At 43.6% G+C, this 26,849-nt stretch overlaps 1 protein-coding gene across 2 annotated transcripts in view; it reads right to left on the bottom strand.

Annotated features, from left to right (window-relative positions):
- The window catches only part of SGPP2 (sphingosine-1-phosphate phosphatase 2), a 97,484-nt gene that overhangs the window by 55,450 nt on the left and 15,185 nt on the right, over window positions 1-26,849 (bottom strand). Inside the window, exon 2 of one of the 2 annotated variants that reach the window (XM_015242377.3) lies at window positions 6,912-7,070. The exons of the other annotated variant lie outside the window; for it this stretch is intronic. Within the exon in view, the coding sequence (XP_015097863.3) occupies window positions 6,912-7,070 (159 nt within the window). The remainder of the gene's footprint in view (window positions 1-6,911; window positions 7,071-26,849) is intronic. 2 annotated transcript variants of the gene reach the window in all.

The raw sequence follows: 26,849 nt of genomic DNA, 5'->3' as shown, positions 1-26,849 counted from the left end.
TGTTGAATACTTTTCAAGACTCATTAATCTCAACCAAGGACCAACTTAATAAGCAGGGCAATCTCTTGAAGTGAACGGTGGTAGTGGTTTAGACAGAGGATTAGGAGATAATCACATTAAAAGTCATCTTCTAGCACTAAAATCGACCCCAGTCTAGGGGTTGTGAATTACAGGGACGAGGCAGGCTGCTCTCCTCCCCGCTCTTACCAGGTCTCACATACTCCCGGTGACACAGCCAGATGGCAGCCTGCCCACATCCAAAGAGACAGCACTGCGTGTTACCACAAGGCTGCTTCTTAACCAATTTATGGGGCTGTTTATAGAATAATACCCTAGGCTCTACTGCAGTTAGACCTTCGATTGTAGGTACAATTAAAATGTAAATTTTAGGTTTGCTTTGTGCTTGTAGTCATCAGCTAGCTAGCTTTCAGTGATCAATGCGAGATGCGGAATCCACCATTTTCAACTCAAGCCCTCCAACATAAGTTAATTTGACTCAGAAGAGCAGGAACGAAGGGCCTGCCAAAAGGAATCTTCTGCTGTTACGACTTCCTTCTGGCCAGGATTTTGCTCGTACCAGAAAAATGGAATCTAGATTCACCGAGCAATTCAGCATCTCCTTTTAAAGCGTTCCTTTGATCGTGTGGAACACAAAACAGCAGACCATCTAACAGTTTATTTAGCAGTGGATTTGATATGCATTTCAAACCTACTGTCGAATATTGAGGGGTTCACAACACAGACAAAATGTATAAAACCACATTAGCATTCCATCTGCGAAAGAGATGACGTGCTTTTTTTTTTTTAATGTTCTCCTGCCCAGCATTTTCCCCTTGCCTTCTTACTCCATGTCATAGATGGATCTCTTAAGCGTCCCACAGTGAACACAGAAAGAGTCCTGACCATGTGATATGCCTCCAGGGATTCTCTAGCAGGTGTCCTTTCATTTTGAAGACAGGGATGCCTGGGGCCAGAATCTTGAGGTGCCTTGAGCAAGGTTTTACTGCTGGGATCATAGTCCAAGTCTCTTGATGTTTCAACTGTGCCCACGGCTCTGTGCCTCAATTAATTGTCTACCCCCACCTCCAACACAGCTGCTTGGACCAAATACAGTCAGTGTTGCACTGGCCACGGAAGGGTGGAGTTGTGCTACACGATGTGCTGGGTCACAGTGTCTTGGAGCTCTGAACTAGAAGAGCTAGGAAGTTACTAGCTGGCAACAGGAGCTGGAGAAGCAGGTAAGTGGAGTCACTGCTTAATTGCAACAGAAACAAGCTTTTTACTGGCATCAGCTCCTGTGAGGTTTTGGTTTCTATGGGATTCCTCATAACCTCACAACAAATCCCCCCTTTTCTGAGCGATGCTGAGTGGGTCTCTATTTCTAGACACCAACAAACCCACTATAAACATCAGCCTGGTGTTCCTTTTGTGGTATTTCAGGACCAGGAACCTCTGACCAAACCTCAAAGCTGCTGATGGAGGTGGAAGCAATGCCCCTACACATACACTCCTTTACGCCATTCAGGGAAATCATCCAAAGCCGAGTTAAAGTGGATGGAGGGAACTTAAAAAAAAAGGGCCATGAATTATTAGAAGAGAAATTAACTCTGCCTGGAGACTCCCAGAAGTGACCAGGGCCTTCAATACAATCAGAAAAACTGTAAGAACTCTTTGGATAGGATGACAATTACTTAAAAATAGCCACACATGGGTTAGAATGGTGGGGACTCTATCTTTCGGTGTTAAGGAAAAGAAGTGTTTACAAATGGACAAAAAAAGGCAAGGGGAAACTCATAAGGACAAATTTTAACTTTATCGGAGTCCAGGCAGCAAAAATCAGGTTTTCTAAGGACTGGTTGCCCCTGAGTAAGCTATTTTATGGCCAGAGAAACTATAGGCCAGAAAGATTAAGTGCCTGAGGACAGGAGTCCCAAATTCAAATGACTTAAAGGGGCCATTGAGGTCACAAAAAGTAAGACAACAGGAAGTGGTAAGGTCTGTACTTAAATAAAGTGAACACCCCATATAAAAGCACTGAAATTCAATTTTAAAGGATTTCTTAGGTCACTGTTGATACCATAAATTTGTCTACTGTTCCTCAAAATCTTGAACTTCTAAAAAATCTTTTTATAATATATAAAGACACATTGCCCTTGAGACAAGGAAAATCAATAGTTCAACACCATTTTATGTTAACAACTGATGAAAATCAATTTAAAAAAATGAAAGCCCCTTTAAAATATTCTCCAAAGGCAGACAATTCACAAAAGAGCTAACACAAATGGCTGATAAAAGTCTGAAAAATATTTGTATCTTCACTAAAAATATGAGATGAAAATTAACTGAGATACCATTTTTCATTGGTTTAATCAGCAATGGTTAAAAAATGAGGAGACACAAAGTTTAGGAGGAAGAGTCAAAATACTCACACAGCTGATGGGGGGTACTGATAGCAAACAGTATTTCTAGGGGAATAATTTAGCAACATGCATCACTATCCTTAACGATTCTACCAATCTTATGTGTCCGAAGGTTTCCTCTCTTAGGAATAAGTCTATGATGTCCTAGCAAATAATGTCATTTCGTTTTAGTTTGGTCAAGTCAAAGTTTAAAGACAAATTCATGATTCAACTTTAGACTAGGCCTTCATCTCCAATCTATCTGTATTCCTCCTATTTTGATTTTAGCTACATTTCCTATTTTTTTTTTGAGTCTCATCTTGAATGCCATGCAGTATCTATGAAAAGAGGCGAGATATAAATATCATAAGAATAGAGAAAATGAGGGTTCCATGGATCACTTGTGGTACCAACATTTGCATTGCTATTTTACAAGACAGAGAATAACTTCATTTAGCAAAAAGTGAGATTTTGCCTAATGTTACGAAGCTGAACGTCATGCAGTTTCAATGAAATTGCCTCTAACCTTTTTAAGACATAAGCAATATTCTTTTAAAGCTTTTCTTTTCTTTTTTGGAGGGGCTGTCATCACACCAAAATGGAAGCCAAGTGATCAGATAATTACTCAGTTGGACAATGACTCCTTCTGAAGCACCATCTGCAACATCTCTTTAAGAGTATCTACTTGATAACCCATTCATGGCTTTTTTTTCCCCAGTGTCAAAGATTCTGTTGAGTCCAATGGCAGGGTAAAAACCTTGATAAGTGACAGAGGAAGAAAATACCTTATGGATGTTTTTCAGCTAACTTAACAAAAGCTTATCTATGTTTTCTGTGATAAAATACCTTTGACTTGTCAAGAAAGGTTTACAGAAGACACTTAAGCAGTAGATAGAGTGAATAAATACCATTCAGGCAAATCTGAAACACAATCAATCATATAGCAAATGTGCAATGGAAGAGAACCTTGGGAAAGTTGTTTTAATGCCTAAAGCCTCGGTTTTAACATCTCTTAAAAAAAAAAAATGATAGTGAAATGCCATTCAAGTCCTTAGCTGTGTTCTAAGAAACAACGATAGTGGCCTTCTCTAGCACAGGAGGCCTTAGGGGACAGGATCAAGTCCACTTAACCCAATGTGACCCTTTCTACATGTCAGTTTCCTGATCTGTAAAATGGGCTGGAAATTATCACTTCTCAGGATTGCTGGCAGGATTAAATGAGATTAAAATATGTAAAGCAATATTACTGTGAGTGGCATATATACTGAGGGCTCAACATATAATATGCCTTATTATTATTTGAAGTATTATTATCCCAATCTATAAAATGATGAAAATGATACTAACCCATTGTTATGAAGATCCAATAAAAAAAATGATCATAGATGCCAATAAAAGATGTACAACAGGTCAGAGGAACAATTATGATTGTGATGAGAAAGTGGTTAGTGTAACCATAAACTCTGCCAAGCTACTTCAGGCAGTATGACTCACCCCTAATATGACAAATTATTTTTAAAAGCAATAAAACCTGTTGAAATTTCATCCAATGACAACTGTCAAATTAATATAAAATTTGACGAGAGGTCTGGCATTCTTGAACACAGTTGCCTGCCAAAGAATTTTGGGTGAGATAAGATGTTTAAAGTTAGGCGACTTTAAGCTCTACCCCTTATATAATTATATAAGTAGTAAATTATATATAAGTATAAGAAATAACATCTCTTTATCCTCGCCTCTTGAAGAGGCAGCCACTAATTTGGGGATATCCCTTACAGGAGAGAGGCTACCTCAGCAGGAAGCTGCTTACCCAAAAGAATCTCACCCATCTCCACCCCTCCTTCCCTCCCGACTCCCAACACCATCAGGAATTTTCCTTCCCTTCCCCCACCTTCAACACTGGAGCCAGCCAAGCCTCTCCCACTATTATCTCAGCAGCAGGGTACAGAGCAACCACCTTCCCACCTCTCAACCCAGCAGCCCCCCCACCTCTCTCAATCCCCCAACCTCTCTACCCGCCCAACCCAACTCCCAAGCTCAACCTCCAACTCTCTCTACCCACCCCCAAACTCTACACCCGCCTCTCTAACCTCTACCTCTCCTCTCTCTCAACAGCTACCTGTCCCCTGCCCCACCTCTACCCTCTAACCTTCTCTCTTCTTCCCTCCATTCTTGGAACCACACTGCTGCACCGATACAGAGCATGGGTACCTTGTGGACCTGGCCATTCACCCATGTAGGGTTTGTTTGTTTGTTTGTGTTTAGAGGAGGTACTGGGGATTGAACCCAGGACCTTGTGCATGCTAAGTGTGCACTCTACTGCTTGAGCTATACCCTCCCCAACAATTCGCCCATTTTAAAAAGTAAGTAACAGGTCGCTAAAGCTCAGGACAAATTGCCTGCTCAGAGGTTGCTCCTTCCTCTCTCAGGGAAAGATTTTATTTGCCCACTCTCTGACAAAAGATTGGTAATTTTACCTCAAATGGCAAATCCTTTGAGTGCTTTGAAATGAGGACCCCAAAGTGAAAAACAACAACCCATAATGACAGTCAGAGTCTTCTAACCACTGCCTCCCACTGGGTCTAAAGATCTTCCCGGCCCCTCAGGAAACATTTCCTACCCTCAGTGGGCAAGATAGTTGGCCTTGAGCTGACCATACACAGTATAAGATAGTCCCAGGTTATTAAAAGGATTTTGTACCATTTGCCCCACTCAACCGCCAAAGTTGGATTTTTTTTTCCCCTAATCTCAGAAAACAAGTGACAGGAAAAGAAACTCAAGCATCATGGGTCTTGGGTGGATTTTCACATCTTAAGACTGGAAGGAGCGCTGCTCTCTGTTCCCTCTCTCTCCTTCCCCGACCCCAGATGCTCCGGTGGACGGCACAGCCGAGCTCTGCAGGAACGGAGGCCGCTTCAGGTAAGAGAGGAACGACTGCACTGACGTTTGTCTTGTGCAAGATGCACATGCTTTTGCAGATTGTCGGAGCTCACTTTTAGACAGAAGCTAGATTTCTGAATTCATGGCCAAATAATCCTAGCTATAAGCCCTCAGGACTTAGCTGATCTTCAGGCTAGAGGCTTCAAACCAGGCCTCGGGGATTTGGACTTCAAGCATTCTTTGTTCAGTTGGCATATAAAGCGTTTAGAGTATAAGCCTACATTTAAAAACTGGGAGATTTCACATGGAAAATAGATCTGTATAACTGATTCACTATGCTATACATCAGAAATTATCACAACGTTGTAAATAAACCGACTATACTTCTATTAAAAAAAGAAACAGACGTGATGACTCTGGCCCATTTTTCCTCACATGGTCACAGGTGGAGGCGAGGCGCAGAGCCCCAGGTGCCCCTCTGCCCTCACCCGCCTTCTGACCCTTCGCAGCACTTCACAGTTTATTTCTCTCCCCTGCCTCTGGGGACATTTACGCTCACAACTGCTGATCGAGGCCCCTCTCACGTGTCCTACAAATGAGAAGAATGAAGGCCCAGTGGTGCAGCCACAGCTCCTCTGGGCAGAGCTGCACAAGAACCCCGATCCTTTTATACGCAACCAACTGCCTCTGAAGCTCTGTTTTCAGGATGGAATCTTGAGTGAAAGAAACAGCCCTGCTGGCAGCCTTGTCCCTGAAGCCCCTCTCCAGGCTCAACAATCTTTGACCTTAGAACTGGTCGATCTTTAAGACTCCTCAGCCCTCCTGGGCTCGTCACCACGCATCACCACGCTCATAGTCCCCTGCGAGCCCTCCCAAACACCAGGCCTAAGCTTCACGCACACACCCTGCACGTCTTCACGATGATTCTGGGAGATGCAGGTTCTTAACACCATTTTACAGATGAGGACGGCGTGGCTCAGGCAGGGCCCACAGACAGGCGCAGTGGCTGAGCTGCACTTGAACCCAGGCCTGTCTGATCCCAGGGCCGGTAAGCTGGCAGCCTGCCTTGCTGCCTTGCAAATATCCACCATCTCCCCCAATTAAAAAAAAAAAAATTCAGAACTTACTTGATCCAGAACAAAGGTAAATGATAGGATTCCAAACAAAACATCCAAGGGGCTCCACCCGTCTCCCTGGAACTGTCCCTGGGGTTTTGTGTCTGCGCCAGCTGCCCTACCACCCTAAAGCCCCCTCGAGGAAGCCGTCCTGCCTTTTATGCATTTCTGTCTCCAACGCATACAGAGGAGTCACTTAATACTACTTGGAATCATTAGTCCACAGCTTCTAGTTTCAGTTTGTGATCAAATTTTACCAAAAGGGTCCTCCTGGTAGGATGCATTTTACGCACCTTCAAGGGTTCTCAGAAAGGTCCTTTCTCTGCGTATCCTATCTTCCCCCTCCTTATGTTCACCTATAGCTTTTTAATATTTCCTTTTATTTTTCCAAAGTAAACCAGGTAAAATTTCAACTCTAAAGTGATTTTTTTTAAAGGAAGCATATATGCAGAGTACCTGAATATCAAAGCAGGTAGCTGTTGTAGAAGTAGTAATGATTTGTAATAGCAATACTTACAACCCATACGATGACCAGTCTTTTGGATAAATAAGTATCAATATTCCAGTGAGTGAACGGAAGAAATGTGATGTAGAACACTTCTTGACCCATAGCGGCTGAAAATCTGAACAGATAATAGTAGAAATAATTCTTCACAACGTACTTCTGTACATAAGCCTAGAAGACAAAAGTCAGAGGACCCTGTAAGTTCATTGAACAGGTCACTACAAGGCAAGTTTTACAAACCTCTACCTACAACTCATGAGGTTTCAATGGCCAAGGCTGCCTCCTCTCCCCTTACGTAGTTACAGTATCATTACCGTCAGTATACACCGTTATTGAACATCTATCAACCCCAAAGTGTCCACACAAACATAGATGATGCCAGTGCTTCATAAAATTAAATCAGTAACATCCAAGACAGAAATACCAGGGGAAGACACAAAAGAGCCAAAACCTTTCTCCTGTGCCCACAGAAGGCTAGAAACTGCAGGGAAGTGAGCTCTGTTAGACACTGTGTGGTAGGCAGAAGAATGTCGGCAGAAGATTGTCCCCAAAGATGTCCACAACTCAATCCTTAGAACCTGCAAATATACTTCCTCACAAAAAGGGACTTTTGCAGATGTAATTAATGATTTCAAGATCAAGAGGTTATACTGGATGAGGTGGGTGAGTTCACTGTGATGACAAAGATCTTGAAAAATCTGTACACCTGAAACTATGTTGTAAACCAACGACACTTCAATTTAAAAAAAAATGATTGATAGCTTGGTGGCCTTTACATGAGTATGCATATTTATCAAAGGTCATTAAACCATACATTTAAATGTGTGCATTTTATTGGATGTCAATTACACCTCAAATACAGTGGATTTGAAAATACATATATGGAGGCGGAAGTGTCGAGAGTCAGAAAGCGATTTGAAGACGCTCCACTGTTGGCTTTGAGGATGGAGGAAGGAGCCACGGATCACAGAATGCAGGCAGCCCCTAGAAACGGGGAAAAGTGAGGGAAAGCATTCTCCCCTTGAGGCTCCGGAAGGAACGCAGGTCTGCTGATGCCTTGATTTTAGCCAAATAAGAACTGTTTCAGACTTCTGGCCTCCACATATTCTGTATCCACAGAATAAATTTGTGTTGTTTTAAGCCCCTGCGTTTCTGGTGATTTGTAAGAGATAACTGATCTGAAGCCTTCAGAAAAATCACTTGTTGATGAACATTTGCAATTTACCTTTTTAGTGGGATTAGTCAAGCCAACCGACTGCAGTGATGGTGTAAGAAACACAGCAAGTACACACAGGGCCTGCTAAAATGCACTCCCATTCTGTCATCCTCTTCCACCTTCTTATTCTGCTTAGTAGGCAGGCAGCAAGAAAACCAAGAAAGACTGAAGGGAGTCAAAACAGGCCTAAGCAGACAATCTATTTAAAAATATGATTTAAAGGGAGGAGGGTATAGCTCAGTGGTAGAGCGCATGCTTAGCATGCATGAGGTCCTGGGTTCAGCCCCCAGTACCACTATTTAAATATATAAATAAATAAATCTAATTAACCCCCGCAAAAAACAACAACAACAACAACAAAAATATGGTTTATGTCCTTCAATCATGACATAATAGTAATGAGTGAAAAACAAAAACACTGTCATCCTGCTAAATAAATCTAAAACGTAGAGTTTTAATGCTACTGATGGTAGCCATAACCTTTATAAAGATAAAGTCAAAGTAAAACACCAACATGGAAAATGGGGAGGAAAAAAGGCAGCCCCATGACACAGGACGCTACATGCAGGCTCCTGTAGGTCTGGATTTCTGTTTTGTTTTACACAAAGTCTGAGGTCCTTGAGTCCTCGGCGAATTCAGAGAATAAGTTAAATGTGTTTGGCAAATATTCGTTCTGTGCCGAGGATGACTCAGTCCATGCTGGGTGCCAAGAATATTCAGATGAGCCAGGCCTGATGCCTGGAGGTCGTAAGTGGGTACCAAAAAGTATAAATTGAGGGAATTCATTTTTAAAGGACCAACATTGTCTTGGAAGCCTTGAAAAAGGCCAAGTGCTTTTTATACTTAAGCAGAAAAAAAAATGACCTTGGAAATTGCAGGAATATTAACTGTATTTGACACTGCTGGCTGCCTACCAAGTACACATTGCTTTCTTTCTCTTCTGTAAGGGGTTCCCGATTTTATGATTTTATTCCAGCATCTCCACCTCCCCTACAGAGCCCTGTGACCCAGGGGAGGCTGACACTGCCCTTGGCTCCAGAGTAACATCTGGATTCATGGGTGAGCTAGAAGTTCATCTCTCTTCCAGGATAAACTTTACTTCTGAGTGAATTCAGAGGAGAGAGAATGGCAATAGATCCGTCCTAAAAAGACAATGTTGCACAAAATGAATTAAATAAGGAATGTGTACTTCCACCTCTCTGCCAAGGTATTATACTATGGTTGGATTTGCAAAACAAGGTCAAGGCACTGTGATGAATGAATTAGTGACCAACCCCTCCCTCCCTCCTTCTCCCTGTCTCTCATAATCGAACCCGAGGACTAATCTCTGCACGTTCTGTTTTACAAATGTACATCCAACAGGCCCGACCTTGGGGCAAACCCTGTGAAGACACCTTTTTTACGTAAAGATGGGTTATTATAATACACCAGCTACCAGGAACACCTGGTAATCTCTCCTGCTTTGAAGCTTTATGAGAAATACTTTTGCCAAACTTTGACAAGGCTCAGCCCCTCCCTCATGTCATTTCATGGTACCCAAGTGTTATATGACATTATAAAGCCTCAGTGACAACCATTTCCCTACCCTAGAGATCTAACTGAAACCAAGTTCAATATCTTCATCCTAGTAAATAATTGAAAAGACTGTTAAAGATGACAGCAAACTGCTTTAGTGTTACCTATTGCTAATTAATTTCTTTAGACATGCTTTTTATAATCTTTTTTTTTTGAGTGGAGAGCTAAATATTCTCTAAATCTTCTTAGAGACAAAAAGCAAAGATGAAATTAAAAATATCAGCACATATATAGGCTTGCCAAAGGATTTTTTTTAAGATAACATGTCTGTATATGTAATTAGATAGCTTGAGAGCCAATACTTCTGCCAAATCCTTAGGAATTATATGTACCCAAATAAAGCAGTTAAGTACTTGTCTTTTCAGAATAAGAATTTAGGTTTCCCTTTAGGAAATCTCAGTGTGTATTATTTCAATATATTTTTGGCAATAACAAGAATTTCAGCTCCAGTGCATGTATTGGTCCCACCGGGAATAATTCGAGGGAGAAGAAACTGGGGTTAAAAATAGCAATGGTAGGTAAAGTGAATGGCAGATAAGTGATAAAGCTGAAAGACAGGGAATCAAGACCCAGAACAAAACACCTACGTTCTATAGAATCGGCCACTCACAAGGGGTCGAGAGCCCAGGCAATGGGGCTGTGTTTCTGGGGCATGGACTCAGAAGGCAGTGGTTAGCAGCTAATTTTTTTCAACAAAGGACCAGGAAAGCACTGAATATTCAGATGGGTGGAGCGCTCGTTTTAGAATTAAAATACTTCTTAGTAAGTCAGTCATCTGTCGCAAAGCCAAACAGAGATGTTTCCAGTAAACGAGATGATAAGATGGAAATTACCCACAGAACCCATAGAGTTAATACTAACTGCAAAGTGTCACTGATACCCTCATTTGTATATTTTATTTACTGGTTTATTTTCCTGAAAGTTGAAAACAAAATGTTTTCCCAAGTAGGGGAAAAAAACCAAACAAAACTCATGATCTCAGTCTCCCAGTGCCATCTTTCCCTTTTGGTTATAAATTTCTCAAGTGCACATTCTCCTAAAATGGGGATTTTGGTAACTAAACCTTTGCGTGGGGGAAGAGCTGCTCTATTTTGCTGGTGCCGGAATATTCCACGTTCTCTGCAAGGCTGCCTTCAATGCATAACTAAATCAGGACAGAGAGGGAGCCATGCAGACTGACTATGGGATGAAGACGAAAAGGCTGTGAATGTGACTTCTTGACTCAGCCCCGCCCCATAACAGCTGAACTGTGTTTTGTTTTCTAAACACACAAGGAGTCCTAAACGCAAAGGAAATTTGGCCAGGTCAGCACCACTGGCCGTAATGAGGGCTGACCCAGACAGCAGAGGAGAGAATGCCCAGCAGACTTGGCATCTGGCCCGGCTTTTGAGCTTTCAAAGGGAGAATACAAGAAACAGCTTTTAGCCAAAACAATGTGTGCCCTTGGGGAAGTCAGTTCGCCTTTCTCAACCTCAATGGCCTCAGGTGCAAAGGGTGGAGTAGGATTCGTTCAGCTGCTTTTCAATATACCAAGCCAAAATTTAAGGAGGGAAGGCCCATTACATAGAGTGTTACTCCGGGACCTATTAGATAAAAGAAGATTGAAAGTCCGTGCTAATTGTTTGAAAGTGATGAGGGGCCCAGGGAACCCCTATTTCAGGCCAGGCCAACCCCCAAGCCCCGAGTTTTTCTCTGGAATATCCCCTCAGAGCAGTTCAGTAATCAGTTTGAAAACCACTGACTTGAATCTCTACCAGACCTCACATACCACCTTCAGCCTTGAGCACACAGGCTAGAGGCATTCTCACCTCTAAGGGCTTTAAAGGACTTGATACACTCTAGGCCAAATGTCATTGCAAGGTCATATTACGTATCTCCATTTTTTTTTTTTTCTGATTAGAGTTGTAAGTATTCTTCCAAAGGTCAAGTTTGAGATCTGCGCTATCTCAGCAGAGCCAGAAGGAGTTCTGTCTGGGAGGGTGATGTCTGTAGCTCCAAGCAGTGCACTTTAATTAGAAGCAAGTAGAAGGAACTCATTCTCTAGGACTGAGAGAGATCAAATCTACGCACAGGACAGCCCAGTCTCACTTAAACATAATTTTAAGGCTCAAGGCTCTTTTATAGAACACAACAAACAGCAGCACTGCCTTCACCCTGGCTTTGCTTCGGGGAAGTTTTACAGCTGGATGAAACAGAAGCAGGTGAGCCCAGCGGGGGAGGGCATAGCTCAGGGGTAGAGTTCTTGCCTGGCATGCGCAAGGTCCTGGGTTCGATCCCTAGTACCTCTATTTAGATAAATTAAGTAAATAAACCTGGTTCCCGCCCCCTAATAAAATAGATTTTACAGAAGTGAACAGATCCAGAGAGAAGAGCCCGGGAAGAGGGGCAGAGCCGGTGGTAGGAAAACGGACTCTGGAGGGAGAGTGTTGGACTGACGTCATGCTGCTCCAACACTCACTATCTCACACCAATGACACAACTTCCCCGGGCCTCAGTTTCCCCTTCTGCAAATGGGAATAATAATAGTACATACCCCATAGGGATGTTGGGGTGATTAAATCAGAGGTTCGTGGTGGTGTGTGCAAAGCCCTCAGGTCAGAGGCTGGCAGAGGAACATTGGACTAAGACCTAGTTGGTGGCCACGAATGTCCTGAAAGGCAGTAGACTCGGGACTGAGACTCTACATTGCCTTGCTCTCTGACTCTCCTGCTCTGCATATATTCATCCAGAATTTCTAATCTAGGGCCTAGAGATTACGAAGGGCAAATCTAAGCAACGTGATGCCTCTTTCAACAGAGCCTACACTTCACAAGGTTCTGGTCCTGCTACCTCTCTCTGAGAGACTAGGATTTGGTTGGCATGCCATTACACACAGAGAGATGGAATATTTGTAAAATAAACACCGTAAGCTGTTGTACGACACCAACTAGCATGTTAACACACCAATTACAAACCAAGCGATGCCCAATGTTTTTAAAAAGATTTTTAAACGGCAAATCTTTTCTAGACAGTGGCCATATCTACATAGACCATTTTCACTGTTTACACTTTAATGATGGAAGACTGACAATAAACAAGACGATTTCATTTCTCACCAAATGCTATGATGAGATTAAAACAGGATCAAGTGATAATCAAGTGACATGTGTGTGTTGGGGGATGCTCTCCAAGGAAGAGTCATTTGAGCCGAGCCCGGGATGGGGAGATGAGTTGGTTCCTTTGGGGTCTGTGGGTTCGCAGGAACCAGGCTTGTGTGCTGAGACACGGTGGGTGAAAAAGAGAGGGACATGGGAGATGAAGTTAAGAGCAGGCGCTAGATCAAGCCACGGTTTGGGATCTAGGCTGGAAGTAAATCCCTGGAAGATTTCAATTAAGAGCATAATTTTGAACTCTGGCAAGACTAAAACAAATTTTGGCTCAGAAACAGTGGGCAGAAGCCCTTCTTTAATTCCTTTGTCTTTTAATTTCTTCAGCTTAGGGGAGAAAAAGCATTAACCAGCAGGGCTGAACTTAAAAGCCACTGTGGGGGGAGCCCCGTTGTTTGCCCGCTGATACAGACACATGTTTTCTTGAATTTACGTCTCTTTACTAATACGCTTCCTTCACTTTTAATTACTCTTATTTATTTAGTTTTTAAGTTTAGGAAATCAAAACTTTCCAACGTGTAAAGAAAATTAAATGATGATAACTTAGGACACCTAAGGAAGACTGACAGTGTCCCTTGAAGGGGAGATTAGAAGGACTGAGAATGTACAAGGGCATCCCCTTTCATCTTGCAGTCCAGATAGGATTACGAGCTGGGTGATCTGAGATGTCTGCTCAGAGCTCGGGTGATTAAAATTTCAGGATGGTGAGACTGAAAGTCAATAAAATGGAAGGACAACTTCTTCGAATAAAAGAGCTTGAAAGGGAATTGCACGCTAATCACTTTCATCTGCTTAGTTGGCATTTGCTGAGATCCCTCAGTCTGGGTCCAAGACCAAGAGGGAGGCTGGGAAGGGCTGAACCGAATGTGGCTTTTATTTACAGCGGAGTTTTCATTGTAGCCTTTTCCGCAATTAGAGCTTTGTTTTCCTACTGATCATCCATCGGGTTGCAGCTCCTCCTCTCAAAGTCTGACACCTTCTTTTCCTTTTCATCAAGGACCAGCTCTCACATTGGGCACCACCAGAAAGGGTGAACCAGGATGAGGACTGCAAAATTCTTTGCTCTAGGGCAGCAGCGATGCCTGACCTGAATCTAGAAACGGAACTTACAACTCGATATAACCCAGCCTCATCATCACTGTTAGAGCTCTGTGCCCAAACACACAATATCTGCTGAGGAAGAAATCTAGGGATGGGGTGGTGGGTAGGACAGCGATTTACAGAGACTAGGGACGTGGCCTCTGCTGGGAGAATTCCCTCCACGGGCAATAAATGTGACAGGAGTCGAACAGAAAGAACTGTTCCCATTTTTAGAGGGGGTGGGAGAACCAGCTGCCTTCTAAATTCTCAAAATGTCTTAAGAACTTGAATGTTTTTCAAAACATTTTGGATCCACTAAAACCTGAAACACATTGTGTCAAACATTCTTCCACTTAATCGTTAAGCCCTTGTGTGTTCAGGCGGATTTTTGGTGCAGATGTTTCTGATTCATTTATATTAACTTATCAAAATGACATTTGGAAGAGCCAGAGGATGTTCAAGAAGGAGTCTTGTAAACTTGGGTTCATTCGTTTTAATCCAGGAATTCCACCCCCTGCCCCAAAGCACATACTCAGAATTCAGAACTTGGAAGAGTTCATTCAGTTCTACTGTAACCTGGCAGCATGAACTCTCAGCCATTCCTACTGCCCTTCAAAAAGCATGATCTAAAGCCTTAAAAGGCACCACCCAAAAATGGGCAAACAGGGTAAAAGGTATAAACTTCTTTCTAGTAATAAAATAAATAAGTCATGGGGACGCACCACATGGCGACTATAGTTAATAATACCATAACTGCATATTTGAAAGTTGCTAAGAGAGTAAAACAACACAAGAAAAAAATTCTGTAACTATGTATGGCGACGGGTATTAACCAGATTTATTGTGGTAATCACTTTGCAATACAGACAAATATCCAAACACTACGTTGTACACCTGAAGTTAATATAATGTTCTCTGTCCCTTATACCTCAATTAATTTTTTTCTTCCTTTTTAAAAAGGCACCGCCAAAATGTAAGAAAGCTATTCAGGTACATAGAAGTTTTCTCCTTGGTGACCTTTTACATACAAAGATTTAAAAACAAGCATCTAAATCAAAGACAAAGCTGAAGTCTGACTAGTTTGCCAACTAAAGTCAAGGAGATTTTATCCAAAGGCTGTCCTGCTTCCATCCTATGTGTTAATCTGGGCTCTACATGGACACAAAAGCTTTAGCTTGGAGTTTTCTTTATCCAGGGTCATTGTGTTAGTAGACGTGCATGTACATGGAGAAGAAGGAGGAAGCAGAAAGCTATCTTTGTGCCACTCCATCCTCACTTCTTAAATCCAGCCTCTGCTTTTCAGAGGTCTCAAGGAATCCAAGATGGTAAAGGTACTTCAGAAAGATTTCCCTTTCTTGATCCCTCTCCCCCTCTCCCCAGGGCACTGTCATGGGGCGTGGCGGTGGGCATCAGAGGCAAAGCAGGGAGGGGACAGATCACGGGGGGGGGGGGGGGGGGACAGACGGAAGGGGGAGGACATTCTGCTGAGAGGGTCTCCCTCCCTCCACACTTCTAAGCCTTGTCTACTCAACACACTCTTGGGAGGTTTCATCAATTTCCGTCACGTTTTCAGACCATAGTTCCCTCTGGAAGGCTAGCTCTGAGCAAGTTTAAAGCCACTGGTCACAAAAACAAACTTAGGAAAAGCTTTGAAAATTGTGTGCACACACATAAAAGAAGATTAAGAAGAAAGCCATGCTGGGTCAGAACAATGGTCCTTCCCACCCAGCCTACCTCTGGCCCCTGATTTCCTTGTGCCCTGTGGATGCTGCTCTTGCTTTAGTTTGTTCCCACTTTTAATGTTTTTAGTTAAATGTTTGGGCATTTTTATATTGCTTTTTTTCCCCGGATTATCTGATTGTCATGTGTTATTTTTCTGTTGAACACAGTTCACTCCAGAACACGTGGGGGTTTGAATACTATGTAAAGGCAAAGTAAATTACCCATTATTCCAACCCTGACTCAGCCCCTCTGAATATCTACAATGGTCTCTCTCCGCTCCTATGCCCAAGTGTGATGGCCTGTATTTTCACAAGACTGAGATTCCACTGAATCTTAAAATTTTGTGTTATTTATTATATTCTGAGCATTTCCTGAGGGCCTTAAACATTATTTTAGATCATGATTTTGGTCAAGCTTGAGCATTTAATTTTTCGTTCCACCTTTATGCACTCTGTCACTTTCTCACTCACCCATTCTCGTGGCAGATCCCAGCGCAGACCAGGACCACAAACACGTCCGCAGGCCAGGTGAGCAGGAGCCTTATCACCCAAGAAACCTCTTTTCACAGTTCCCGCCCACTCCCGCTGGAGCTCCCAGAGGTACCAGTCCACGGATGCTGTCGCACCTGAAGTCACTTATGTAAGCCGCATCATACCACGCCTGACCCACAGTATGTGCTCAATAAATGGTAGTTGTATTTGCATGGTTTTTGTTAACAGTGTAAGTAATAAAGTGTCAGGAGTGTCTAGTTACAGTAGAGCACAGAGGAGGGAAAGAAGATTTAAAAAACAAGGACATCACAGAGGGAGAAAAGCAAGCTGTCCTGGAAGAAGACTGGAACTGTGACAAAAAGAGAAAGTGAAGAGGGACATCCCAGCTGAAGGGAACAGCATGCGGAGAGGTATGGAAGCAGCAAGGCACAGTGTTCCGAGAACAGGACACAGTCCAGTACGGCTAAGTGTAAGGTACATAACAGGGGGGTTGTACGTAGCAAGCCTAGAAGGGAAAACCAGAGCCAGAGACGGGAGTCCTGAAGGCGGTAATGCCGAGGTTGCATTCACCATGTGGGTAATGGGGAGCCACTGAGTGTCTGAGCTGGGAAGGGACGTAATCAGAGACATGCTCTAAGCTTGCATTCTTGTCATTTCTCTGCGATTTCCCATCTTTTTCAGATTGAAGTGTATCTAAGGAGAGGTCACAGACATGCTGCAACACCTCTGTGAAACCACTTCTCGTGCTGAGCGCTTAGAGGGTCTTGCACACAACCTGCCTCAGCCTTACACAGCCTCGCAGCCCGGATGAGCCTCCTACGCTCCATTTTACATCCGTAATAAAAGCCGGGTGCTCCCATGGCCTCCGTGGGCCATCGTGGAAGATGAGGGAAGCTTGGTTTCTGTTCTTGGCCTCGGCTTTGCCATGTGGGATCTGATGATACAGCTATTTAGCAAGAAACCACAGGAACAAAAACAATTTGATGAAACCCAGAAAAAGTGAGTTCTTTCATGGAAGGCAAGGCAATGCCGCAGGCTGTGCTGAGACCCACCCTGAACAAACCCTCGCGCTCCGGGCTTCAGCTCTGTCACCAAGCGGCGCATGTGTCAGATGCCTCCTCCGCAAATGGGGACCACGGTTCCTGCACCGAAGGACACAGAGCTCACTGCAAATACCCAAGTGGGGAAAATGTGGTTCTCATTTCTTTTCATGGAACACAATTTCCAGAAAGCGCTATGTGACCAGAACTGATGACCCTGATGTGTCAGAGATGGTCAGAGAGAGATGGGTTTGCAGCCCTGATAAGGAAGGGAACCAGACCAAGTTACACAACGAGGTGTCTCTGCCTGCTTCCAGGAGGTGCTGATGAAGCAGGGAGAGCACGGACCGGAAGGTCGAGGAGGGGAAAAGAAAGTTTGGGGTCCTCACAGCCCTCATTTCAGAATGGTAGACAGAGGCCACATATGCAAAGCCTTGCCCAGTGCTACACGCACACACACACACACCCCCCACACGCACACACATGCTTCCTTCTCCCATCCCCCCCTTCTATGCTGGGATGGAAACCTGCCATACTAAACCACACGAGTGGAAATCACAAGTCCTTGACTCATTGTCTGAAGTGGAGGCTACTCTGGTTAAAATAATTTCATCATCATCCATGTCCTGATCCTTTAGCGTGTGGTCCCCTGACCCAAAGCATGGGCATCACTTGTTAGAAGTTTAGAAACCCAAGCCCACCCCAGACCTGAGGAGTCACTGGGAATTTTGAGCAAATTCCCCAGGTGATTTGCAGGCATATTAAAGTTTGAGAAGCACTAATCCACATCTCACGAGAACCATAAAATGGGTGGATGTACTAAGATTTGATTATGCTCTCTGGGCCTATGTCTGCCTGAAAGCAGAAACTAAACATGCAAAGTCACTCAGTAAAGACTAGGCAAATCCAGAGAGAGGGACAGCAAGTGGACTGGTGGTTGCCTAGGGCTGGAGCTGAGGTGGGGAGAAAGGGGGAGGGGCTGCTAGTGGGTATGAGCTTCTTTTTAGGATGATAAAAAAATGCTCTAAAATTGACTGTGGTGATAGTTGCACAACTCTGTGAATATACTAAAAACCATTTAAATGGGTGAATTGCATGGCATGTGAATTATATCTCAAGAAAGCCTTAAGAGCCTTAGAAATACCAAACTGAACGTTTCTGACTTCTGACTGCAAACCAGACCACCTACAGAACCAGGTCTTGAAGGCTACCTCCGATGAGAGACTGTTCTATCGTCCCAGGGTGGTGGGATATAAGGGGCATAATAGGCAACAGAGTTTCTTCCAACAGAGAGGTGCTGAAATGGTCACTGGCTCTTAAAACATACAAGATTCCATGATGCCTTTAGCCCCAGGCCACCAGGGTCCATGCCCTGGACTTTGTGATTCAGACACCCCTCTCTGACCCTCCTCTAGCTGTGTCCTTCCTCACAGAGCAAGGGAAGATGTTCAGTCTTCTAGATCATTCTCCAGGCACCTAGTACCCCAGCATTCCCCACCCAAATGCCAGAGCCTGCACACAGGGTCTGAGCGGGTCTCTCCCCCAGGTCTGTCCTCCTTGCGGCAGACGAGAGCCCCGGTGTGCTCTCCACCGACCCGAGGGGTGGCCATCGGAGAGGAAGGCAGAAGGAACCAGGGCACACGGAGAGTCCACTGTGCAGTCCCAGGCGGGTGACAGGATGGCTCCCTGACTTTACTGCACGCCAGCGTGGAACTCTGTGAGTCTAGAATTTCAACTAGGAACCTAGCTTTCCAGATCACATGAAGATTTACATGTTAAGTAGGAGGTCAAAATGTAATATATGTAATGCTTTGTTAGCTTCATAAATATCTTTAAAATAGTTCAACCAATAAAATCTGTCTCTGTTTGTGCACTGGCCCTAAAACCCTGCAATTTTAAAGATCGATTTTTTTTTCCTTCTAAGTTTGTGAAGAAATGAGTGAGTATTTTTGATCTTCTCTCCATCATGTCATAGTTAATGAATATTAATTATTCATTAAAGACCAGCCCATCTTTTCATAACTTTATACATAATAAATACTGAGGATTTATTTTTGCTCCAAAAGAGTACAGGAAGTTTGGGATAAAAAGCATCTTAAATGTGTTTAATGTATGCTTCATATTTGCTTCATGTATGCCTCATATTTGCAAAACATGGTAGTTAAAAAAAAAAAACAGGAGATAAAGAACGATGGAAAAAAAACACTGAATATTTTATAACATTAAGAAAGTTTAGATCCTCCTGGGCTACTTCTAAAAGATGGAAAAGCAAATCCTCAAGAAAAGAAAAGAGGCAAGCTGCTGGAGAGTTTTTGTTTGTTTGTTAGTGTTAATAACAGAAATACAGTTGAAATGGAACTTCAGGGAGGGAATGAACTTAATGAGCTTAACTATGAGAGTTTAAAGCCACTATCATGGCTGTTTGATTCTTCTGGACAAATTGGTGACAGAATCCTAGGAGTGGCAATTCTGTTCTTGTCACATGTGACCCACAATTTGAGCAGGAGAAGCAACCTTATTTACTCGCATAATATTCTGCTTTTGGAATTATTTTTATTCCCTGTGCACTGTGAAGCCGAGGCCAAGCTCACGACTTTCCTTTGCCCTCCTGTGAGCGTACAGATGTCACCCAAGCCAGGGGCCAACCAAATGGACTCCCGCTCAGACATATTTCCAGAACAGGCTCCTCTATCCCTTATGCCTTCCCCCATCATCTGGATTCCTTGTGGGAACGCTGCGGCTTTTTCTTTGTAGTGAGGATTAAGTTTAAAATGCAACAATTTGTATAGCATATGCTTCAAAATTTCAATCATTTTTGGAAACCGGGGTGGTAGGGGAGATGGGGAAAAGGATCTCAGATAAGACTGTGAATTTGTAACTTGCCATACAGCTGCACTGCCCAATATGGTAGCCATATGTGGCTGTTTAAATTTAAATTTAATTAGACAAAAATTCCAGTTCCTCAGTTGTACCAGTCACATTTCAAGTGCTCAACAGCCCCATGTGACTAATGGCTACCAATTGAGACAAGCACAGAGACAGAAACCTTCCTGTCTTTGTAGAAAGTTCTACGGGCTGAGCTGAACCGGGAGAGCTTTCATGTTTTCTCCGCGGTCCCATCAAGCCTTCCTTCACTGACTCTCGTTGGTACTATGGTTTCTTTCATTGCCACATTTTTGCAAGTTAAAGCAATTTATTCTTAAAAGTAGACAGTACGATACACAATCTACACAGCTTCGCACTTGCAGGGCTTTGTGAATGTACTAAACACCACCGAACTGTGCATTAAAAGGGTGAATTCTGTGACATGGGAATTACATCTCAATTTAAAAAAAAGAAAGCTTAATTGATAAATATCAAGTAATAATTTCATAAATCCATCTTGTCAAGTATCACAGAACAATCAAAATGATCTCATTCAAATACCAAACAGAACCAATTCACTTCTAAAAACAAGTGGACAACATTTGCCCTCCAACGGATCCTCCTTGCACTCAGAATAAAGTCCAGATGCATGACCACAACCAAGGGCCTGAGATCCAAGAGCCATTCCTCTTTCCTACGTCTCTGCCCACCTCCCTTGTGTGCACCCAGCCACCTGGCCTTCATTTACGACCTGTTCCTCTCTAGTGTGCTGGGAAGGCTCTATCCTCTGTATGGAGCATATCTTTGCCTGGCTGGCTCTTTCTAGTCTCTGAGATGCTGGCCCCTCAGAGTCTACCCTAAGAGATGCTTTCTTTGGCCACCTTCTCTGTGGCTGCACTGCACAACTCTGTGCCATCTTCTTCATGGCTTGAGAGTCTCTTACTCTTGGACCTGTTTGCTTGCCTGCACTGGACCGCAAGCTCCTTGAAGGCAGGAAGTCTGATCCCCACCTTCCTGTGGAAACCCTTGCATCCAGCACAGTGGCCATGTTCCGCCCACCACATAGCAAGCACCCAATAAACACTTGTTGAGTGAGCAGACAGAGAAACAAAGAGCCTTCAACACACACTCTGGATGGAAGGGGCCTTAAAACCACCCAGAAGTTCATGATGAGCCCTGAAGGAGCTGTACAAAATATACACATCTGGATCCCACTTCTAGAGTCTGATTTACTAAGTCTGGAGGGAGGCTAAAATTAGCTTATTTTTTAAAAAGCTCCACTGCTTAGTTTGATCACCTCACTTCCAGAGGCGGTAACTGGGGCTCAGACATGCCTGAGTTTCTGGTTAGTCCAGCAAAAAGTCTTGTCAAATCTAAGGGGCTCAATTCTCCAGGAACAGATCCCACTACACGGTCCCTGTGAAACCTCTGTGGTTCACACTAAGGAGAAATCTAGGCTGAATCACAGATGGTAACAGACCAGCTCAAAGTTTATCGCAAAATCATGTTAGCCCTGAGCTCCCTCCTTCCTCTCCCAAGCTCCCCTCGTGTCACAGCTCCCGTCTGGGCAGAAAGCTGTAGGCCCTTTCACCTTGGCTGTCTTCTCCAGGGTTCAACCCCAACAGAAAGATACAAAACACTGAATATCCGAACACCAGCATCAGGAGCAGCCTCCACCCTGGGCTCCCTGGGGTGTCTGTTCTCTTATCTCTGTTAGAAAGATAAAAACCACCCGGTTCTTCTCTCTTTATCTCTAGACACTGGCAGGTTAGGGAGAACACATCCTGATTTGCATTGGCAAAGAGACAGATGTGAAGAAGAAAAGGTCTCATTTCTGGAAGTCCCAAAGGGACTTCCTCATGACCGATGAAGGTTAAATGGTAGTGTTAGAAGAAGATGATTGCAAAATGCATGCACTTAAAAAAAAAAAAAAGACAAAAAGCCTCTGGCAATCTCATCAAAAGAGGGAGGACAGTACCGTGATAAAGAACTTGGATTTCTGTGGTTGTGGGGTTGGGGGATAGATTAGGAGTTTGGGATTAGCAGGTACACATTACTATATATAAAATAGATAAACAACATGGACCTACTGTATAGAGCAGGGAACTATAGTCAGTTTGTTATAATGAGCTGTAATGGAAAAGAAACTGAAAATATATACATGTATGCATGTCTATGTATAACTGAATTGCTTTGCTGTACACCAGAAACTAACATTGTAAATCGACTACACTTCAATACAAAAATAAGAATAAAAAAATCTTAAGCATTCTCACCACGAAACAAATAAAGTAACTAAATGAGGTGACAGCAGTTAATTAGTGTGATTGTGGTAATAATTTCACAAAATGAAAAAAAAAAAAGAACTTGGGTTTAAATCCCAGCTCCACCACCCTCTCTGTGCCTCTCCTCAACTACAGAAATCAGAACGCCCACCTTACAGAGTTGTGGAAATGAAATGCATCAGTGCACGTGGAGCATGTGGAGCATTCGGAACAGAGTCTGGCACATGGAGAGGGAATGAAGTTGCTGATGGTGAGAAGAGTGATGACTGTTGCACCTTATCGGGCACTAAGCCACCACCGCTAGGCAGAAGCTTCCACGCATACCTGCTCCCACGCTCAGTGAACATGAGAACATATTCTTAAACCAATGTACTGTTATTCTTTTCCTTCCTTTCCTTTTAGTGGCTTTGTAGCGCCGTGAGACTAAAACCTGAGGCACAAAGCTGCTGAGACAGCAGTCAGCGAAAAACAAAGCAGTACTGGATCCTTTCCCCTCTGATAAGAGAAGGAAGAACTGTGGCATCTAGAGGGGCTGCGCTTCACGGGCAGCCCAGGGCTCAGCCGCTCAGATATCTGTTCTGCAGTTTTCGAGCCAGCCACAGATAATGCAGAGGGCGGAGGCGGTTCAGACGCATCAGCATACTTTTTTACATACTTATTAGACTAGACAAGGAGGCAGCTGGATGGTGTCATGCGTGGTCATAGGTGTTCTCTAAATATTAATACGACTTTCAAAATATGCACCACCAGTAGGGTGAGGAACAGATTATCCTTTCTGTGTAAGCCGCATGAAGAAAATACACCAAGCATTTTATAGGATATGTTTCCTCCTTCAAAGCATCCCCCAGAGGATTGATTTCATAGGTATTCTGAAAATTGCTCCTGGGGTGTCGTTGAAGTGGGGAGTTTTGGTTTGTTAAGTCTCTGATTGCAGCTTCTTTTTTCTCCCCGCTCTTCTCTTAAATACGGTTTTTATTCATTTGCTACTTTTTACTAAAAGAGAAGAAATTGAGGCAGAGGTGAAATTCCAATTCATTAAAAGAACAAGAATGCATTATGCATTTGGCATTTTCTGTTAGGAAAGAAATTGGCAAAAAAGGTTGATAATTATAAATCAATACAGAGTAAACCTTACATGGTTTAAAAAAAATAAAAAGTGTCACCCTGTTTACCCAGAGAGCTCTCAGCACTGACTGGAGAAATCCTTCCGTCAGAGTTTGAGTTCCAGGAGACGCTGGGAGGCCAGAGAGAAAGGAAAGGTTCTTCCTGTGTCTGTCTTTCTCCTCTAACACGACCAAGGCTTGGCACCCCACCCCCAGCTTCCCAGAAGTCAGGCTTGGGGGGTCAGGGGGCATGGCATCGGAGGTGGAACCTCGCCTTCTGGTTCCAGCGAGGTGGTCTGCCAGCCACGTCTCCCTCAATACACCTTTTGTTTAAGAGAATGACAGCATCAATAAGCAATTTCATTTCCACCTGAATCATTATGGACCCTGGCTGAAACAGAACTCTTCCTGTTTCGGGAATCCGTCTGCCTGTCTGTGGATAACAATTGTTTTATCCCCAGTTACGCCCAGTTGGCTTCAAACTGATGCTATTGGTAGAAAATGGCAGCCTAGATGACTATGCAGAAAACAGAACGAGAAAAGAAGGATGGCTGAGAGGAGGCAGCAATTTTTGATGCTGCAGGAGACAACATTGTTTACATTTAATATTATTTTTCTTGAGTGGTGAATGATCACTTTCAGACTGAAGCATGTGAAACTGACAATATTCTATCATTTTTTGATCTGCAAAATAGCAATGTCTAATGGTTTCACACATGCATACGGAGGTTCTCATTTTAAAAGAGGAATTCTGTGGCCTTCAGTCCGTGTTTGAACTTGGAGAGAAGCTCAGCCTTCTCCTTGCTGGCAGGGCTGAGGATAGGAAGAGTGCCCTGCATCCTGAGTTATGACCCACAGAGATACACTTACTATGACCCACAGGTAAATGGCTTTTTAAAAGTTAGTTGCCAGAATTTTCAGACTCCCTAGAATTCATACTTCTTTTGAGAATCAAAGTCTGGCAGGAGTGCAAGTTCCCACAGGCCCAGTGAAAAGAATCAGCTGGTTCTCCTGAGGGGCTGCCTCTTCAGGGCTGGCGTGTGTCTTCGACACTCATCCAAGTCCCAGATCTGACCATCTCTGCATTTCACCTGGCCCAGGCGGGCTTTTCGGTCCAAGGTTGTTAGTGTTCATGTGTCCTCACCCAGAATCCCACAGACACGTTAACCAGGAGCCCTCTTCCCTTCTCTGCAGACCAGCCTCCCTTGTCTTTCAGAGAAAGTCCATTTGGTTAGAAGCACCAGAGGGGCAGAAAGGAAGAGAGACAAGACAGAGAGCGTTGTTGGAAGGCAGCATCTGCAGGAATCGCAGAAACAAGAACATGTTTGCAAAATGTCCACAGACGGGAATTCCATAACCTGTCTCTCTAATCCAGTCCTAATGTTCAGCAGCCTTCACCGTCAGGAAATTCTACCACAAATAACCCAAATCCTTCACGCAGCTTAAATCCATTTCCTCTTACTCTCTGTTCCCTGGAGATGGGGAACAGCTGGTCACCGTTCTCTGTACTAAGTTCTTTGTCAACTAGAAGATTGGATTCTGGCTCTGGATCACTGTCATCACTAGGATCTGACCAGTTTCATATTGTGCCGTCTGCAAAAGCATGTCAAATGGGAAGATAAAATTTTGTGCATGCTGTGCTTCAGAAACGTGCATCAGGGGAACACAATCCCTTGCCATGCCACCAGGCTGCTCACAGTTTATAAACGTGTGAATGTGAGGTTTCTGCGTGGAAAAAAAATTACATTTTTCTGAGGCTAGTTCTGCAATGTGAGCATAACATCAAATCATGCAAAGGTTCTCTAAAAGCCACCAAAAGAAACAATACACAGAGCAAGCATTTATTAAGTGCTTTCCGTGCTCCCATCACCTGTATTATCTCAGATGCTCTTCACAATGAGACACTAAGGCAGGAATTAGGAATAGTCCTGCTCTGCAGGTAAGGACACTTAGACACACAGAGGCTACCTTGTCCAACTTTATACACCTGTGAGTGAAAGAGTCAGCATTCACACCCAAGCCACTGGAGCCCAGAGTCTGTGACCCCTCCACCATCTCTCCATCCTGCACATAAAGCTGGTGCTGGTGAGCCCAGGCAGCTCACGGCATGGAATGTAGTCCCTGTGTTTCAGTAACCCATGGCGAGCGGAGCCTAAGAAGCCACGGCAAAAATCAGGTGGCCGGTCCCTGATATGAGACACAGGCAAAATTCAAAGGAGTTTGATGCCACTGAGATTGAATTCTTCTCATCTACCGAGATCCTGGGTCTCAACTTAGATGCAGACATCAAGTGGTCCCCCAGTTCCCAGCTGGATGACTTCCCATGTATGTGCTCTGGAGCCTGCCTTGGATCAGACGACCTGGCTACTTCGGATTCTGGCCGGCTGACCTCAGTGTCCCTGGCAATAAAGAGGTGAAGATGAAGTTGCTTCCTGGTATGTTTCCTCACCGCACTTATTTCTACCTGACATTATTTGTTTCTCTGGTTACCATTTTGCCTCCTTCACTAGCCTGTAAGCTCAACAGTGAAGGGGCTTGTCCGCCTCATTGGCCATTGTACCCCAGTGCCGAGTTCAGCACATGGTAAGCACTGGTTAATATTTGGAGAATGACTAAGTTATCATTAGGAGGATTAGATGAAAACAACTGTATAAAATTTAATAAGTATTAGTTCTCCCCACTTACAGTTTTCTCCTTCAAGCTCAATAATCTGTGGTTAAACTTGGTCTTATGTGTCTGATTTATCATCTTTCATTCCCTCTATGGTTATGCAGTGATCATTCCAGCTTTCTCTTCTATTATGCAGCCTTGGCCTGGATACCAGGGTTCCTTGCAGCCCAGAGAAATACATCCCAAATGTCCCAGTAACTCAGTTTTTCAAAGCATAGCATTCGAGAAGTCATGAATTGCTTTCTAGATACCAACCATCCCCTTTTGGCTTGTGCAAAACCCAGACTCAGATCTGACTTTGGGCAATAGGGCAAATCAATCTGGACAATTCTACTTTTTCCTTTCCCAGCCTTATTTGCAATTAGAGGTGGACATGTGACATAGTCTAGCCAGTGAGAAGTAAGGAGGTGAGGGGGAGCTGATGGGTAAGTTTTTGTTTTCTTTGCAAATAGGATAGGACCAGCTGTCATTATTTCCACCTTCTTTCTAACTTGAGCATGGCTATGATGCCAGGAGCAACAGCAGCCATCTTAGCATCATGGGACAATAAGCCAACAAGCTAAGGATGGAGGAGCAAAAAGATATAAGCAGCATGAGTCCTTGATGATATTGTGAAGCCACTGAATAAATATCAGCATTCACCAACTCCAGACCTCTTGTTACAGGAGAAAAATAAAACTCTCAAGCAACTATTAACAGGATTTCCTGTTACCTATAACAAAAGATATTTACCTGATCTACTATCTTCCTTCAAAAC

This window comes from Vicugna pacos, chromosome 5 (assembly GCF_048564905.1).
Source record: "Vicugna pacos chromosome 5, VicPac4, whole genome shotgun sequence".
Lineage (NCBI taxonomy): Eukaryota > Metazoa > Chordata > Mammalia > Artiodactyla > Camelidae > Vicugna > Vicugna pacos.
The sequence above is the reverse complement of the archived record's forward strand: the minus strand, read 5'-3'. Positions and strand labels throughout refer to the sequence as shown.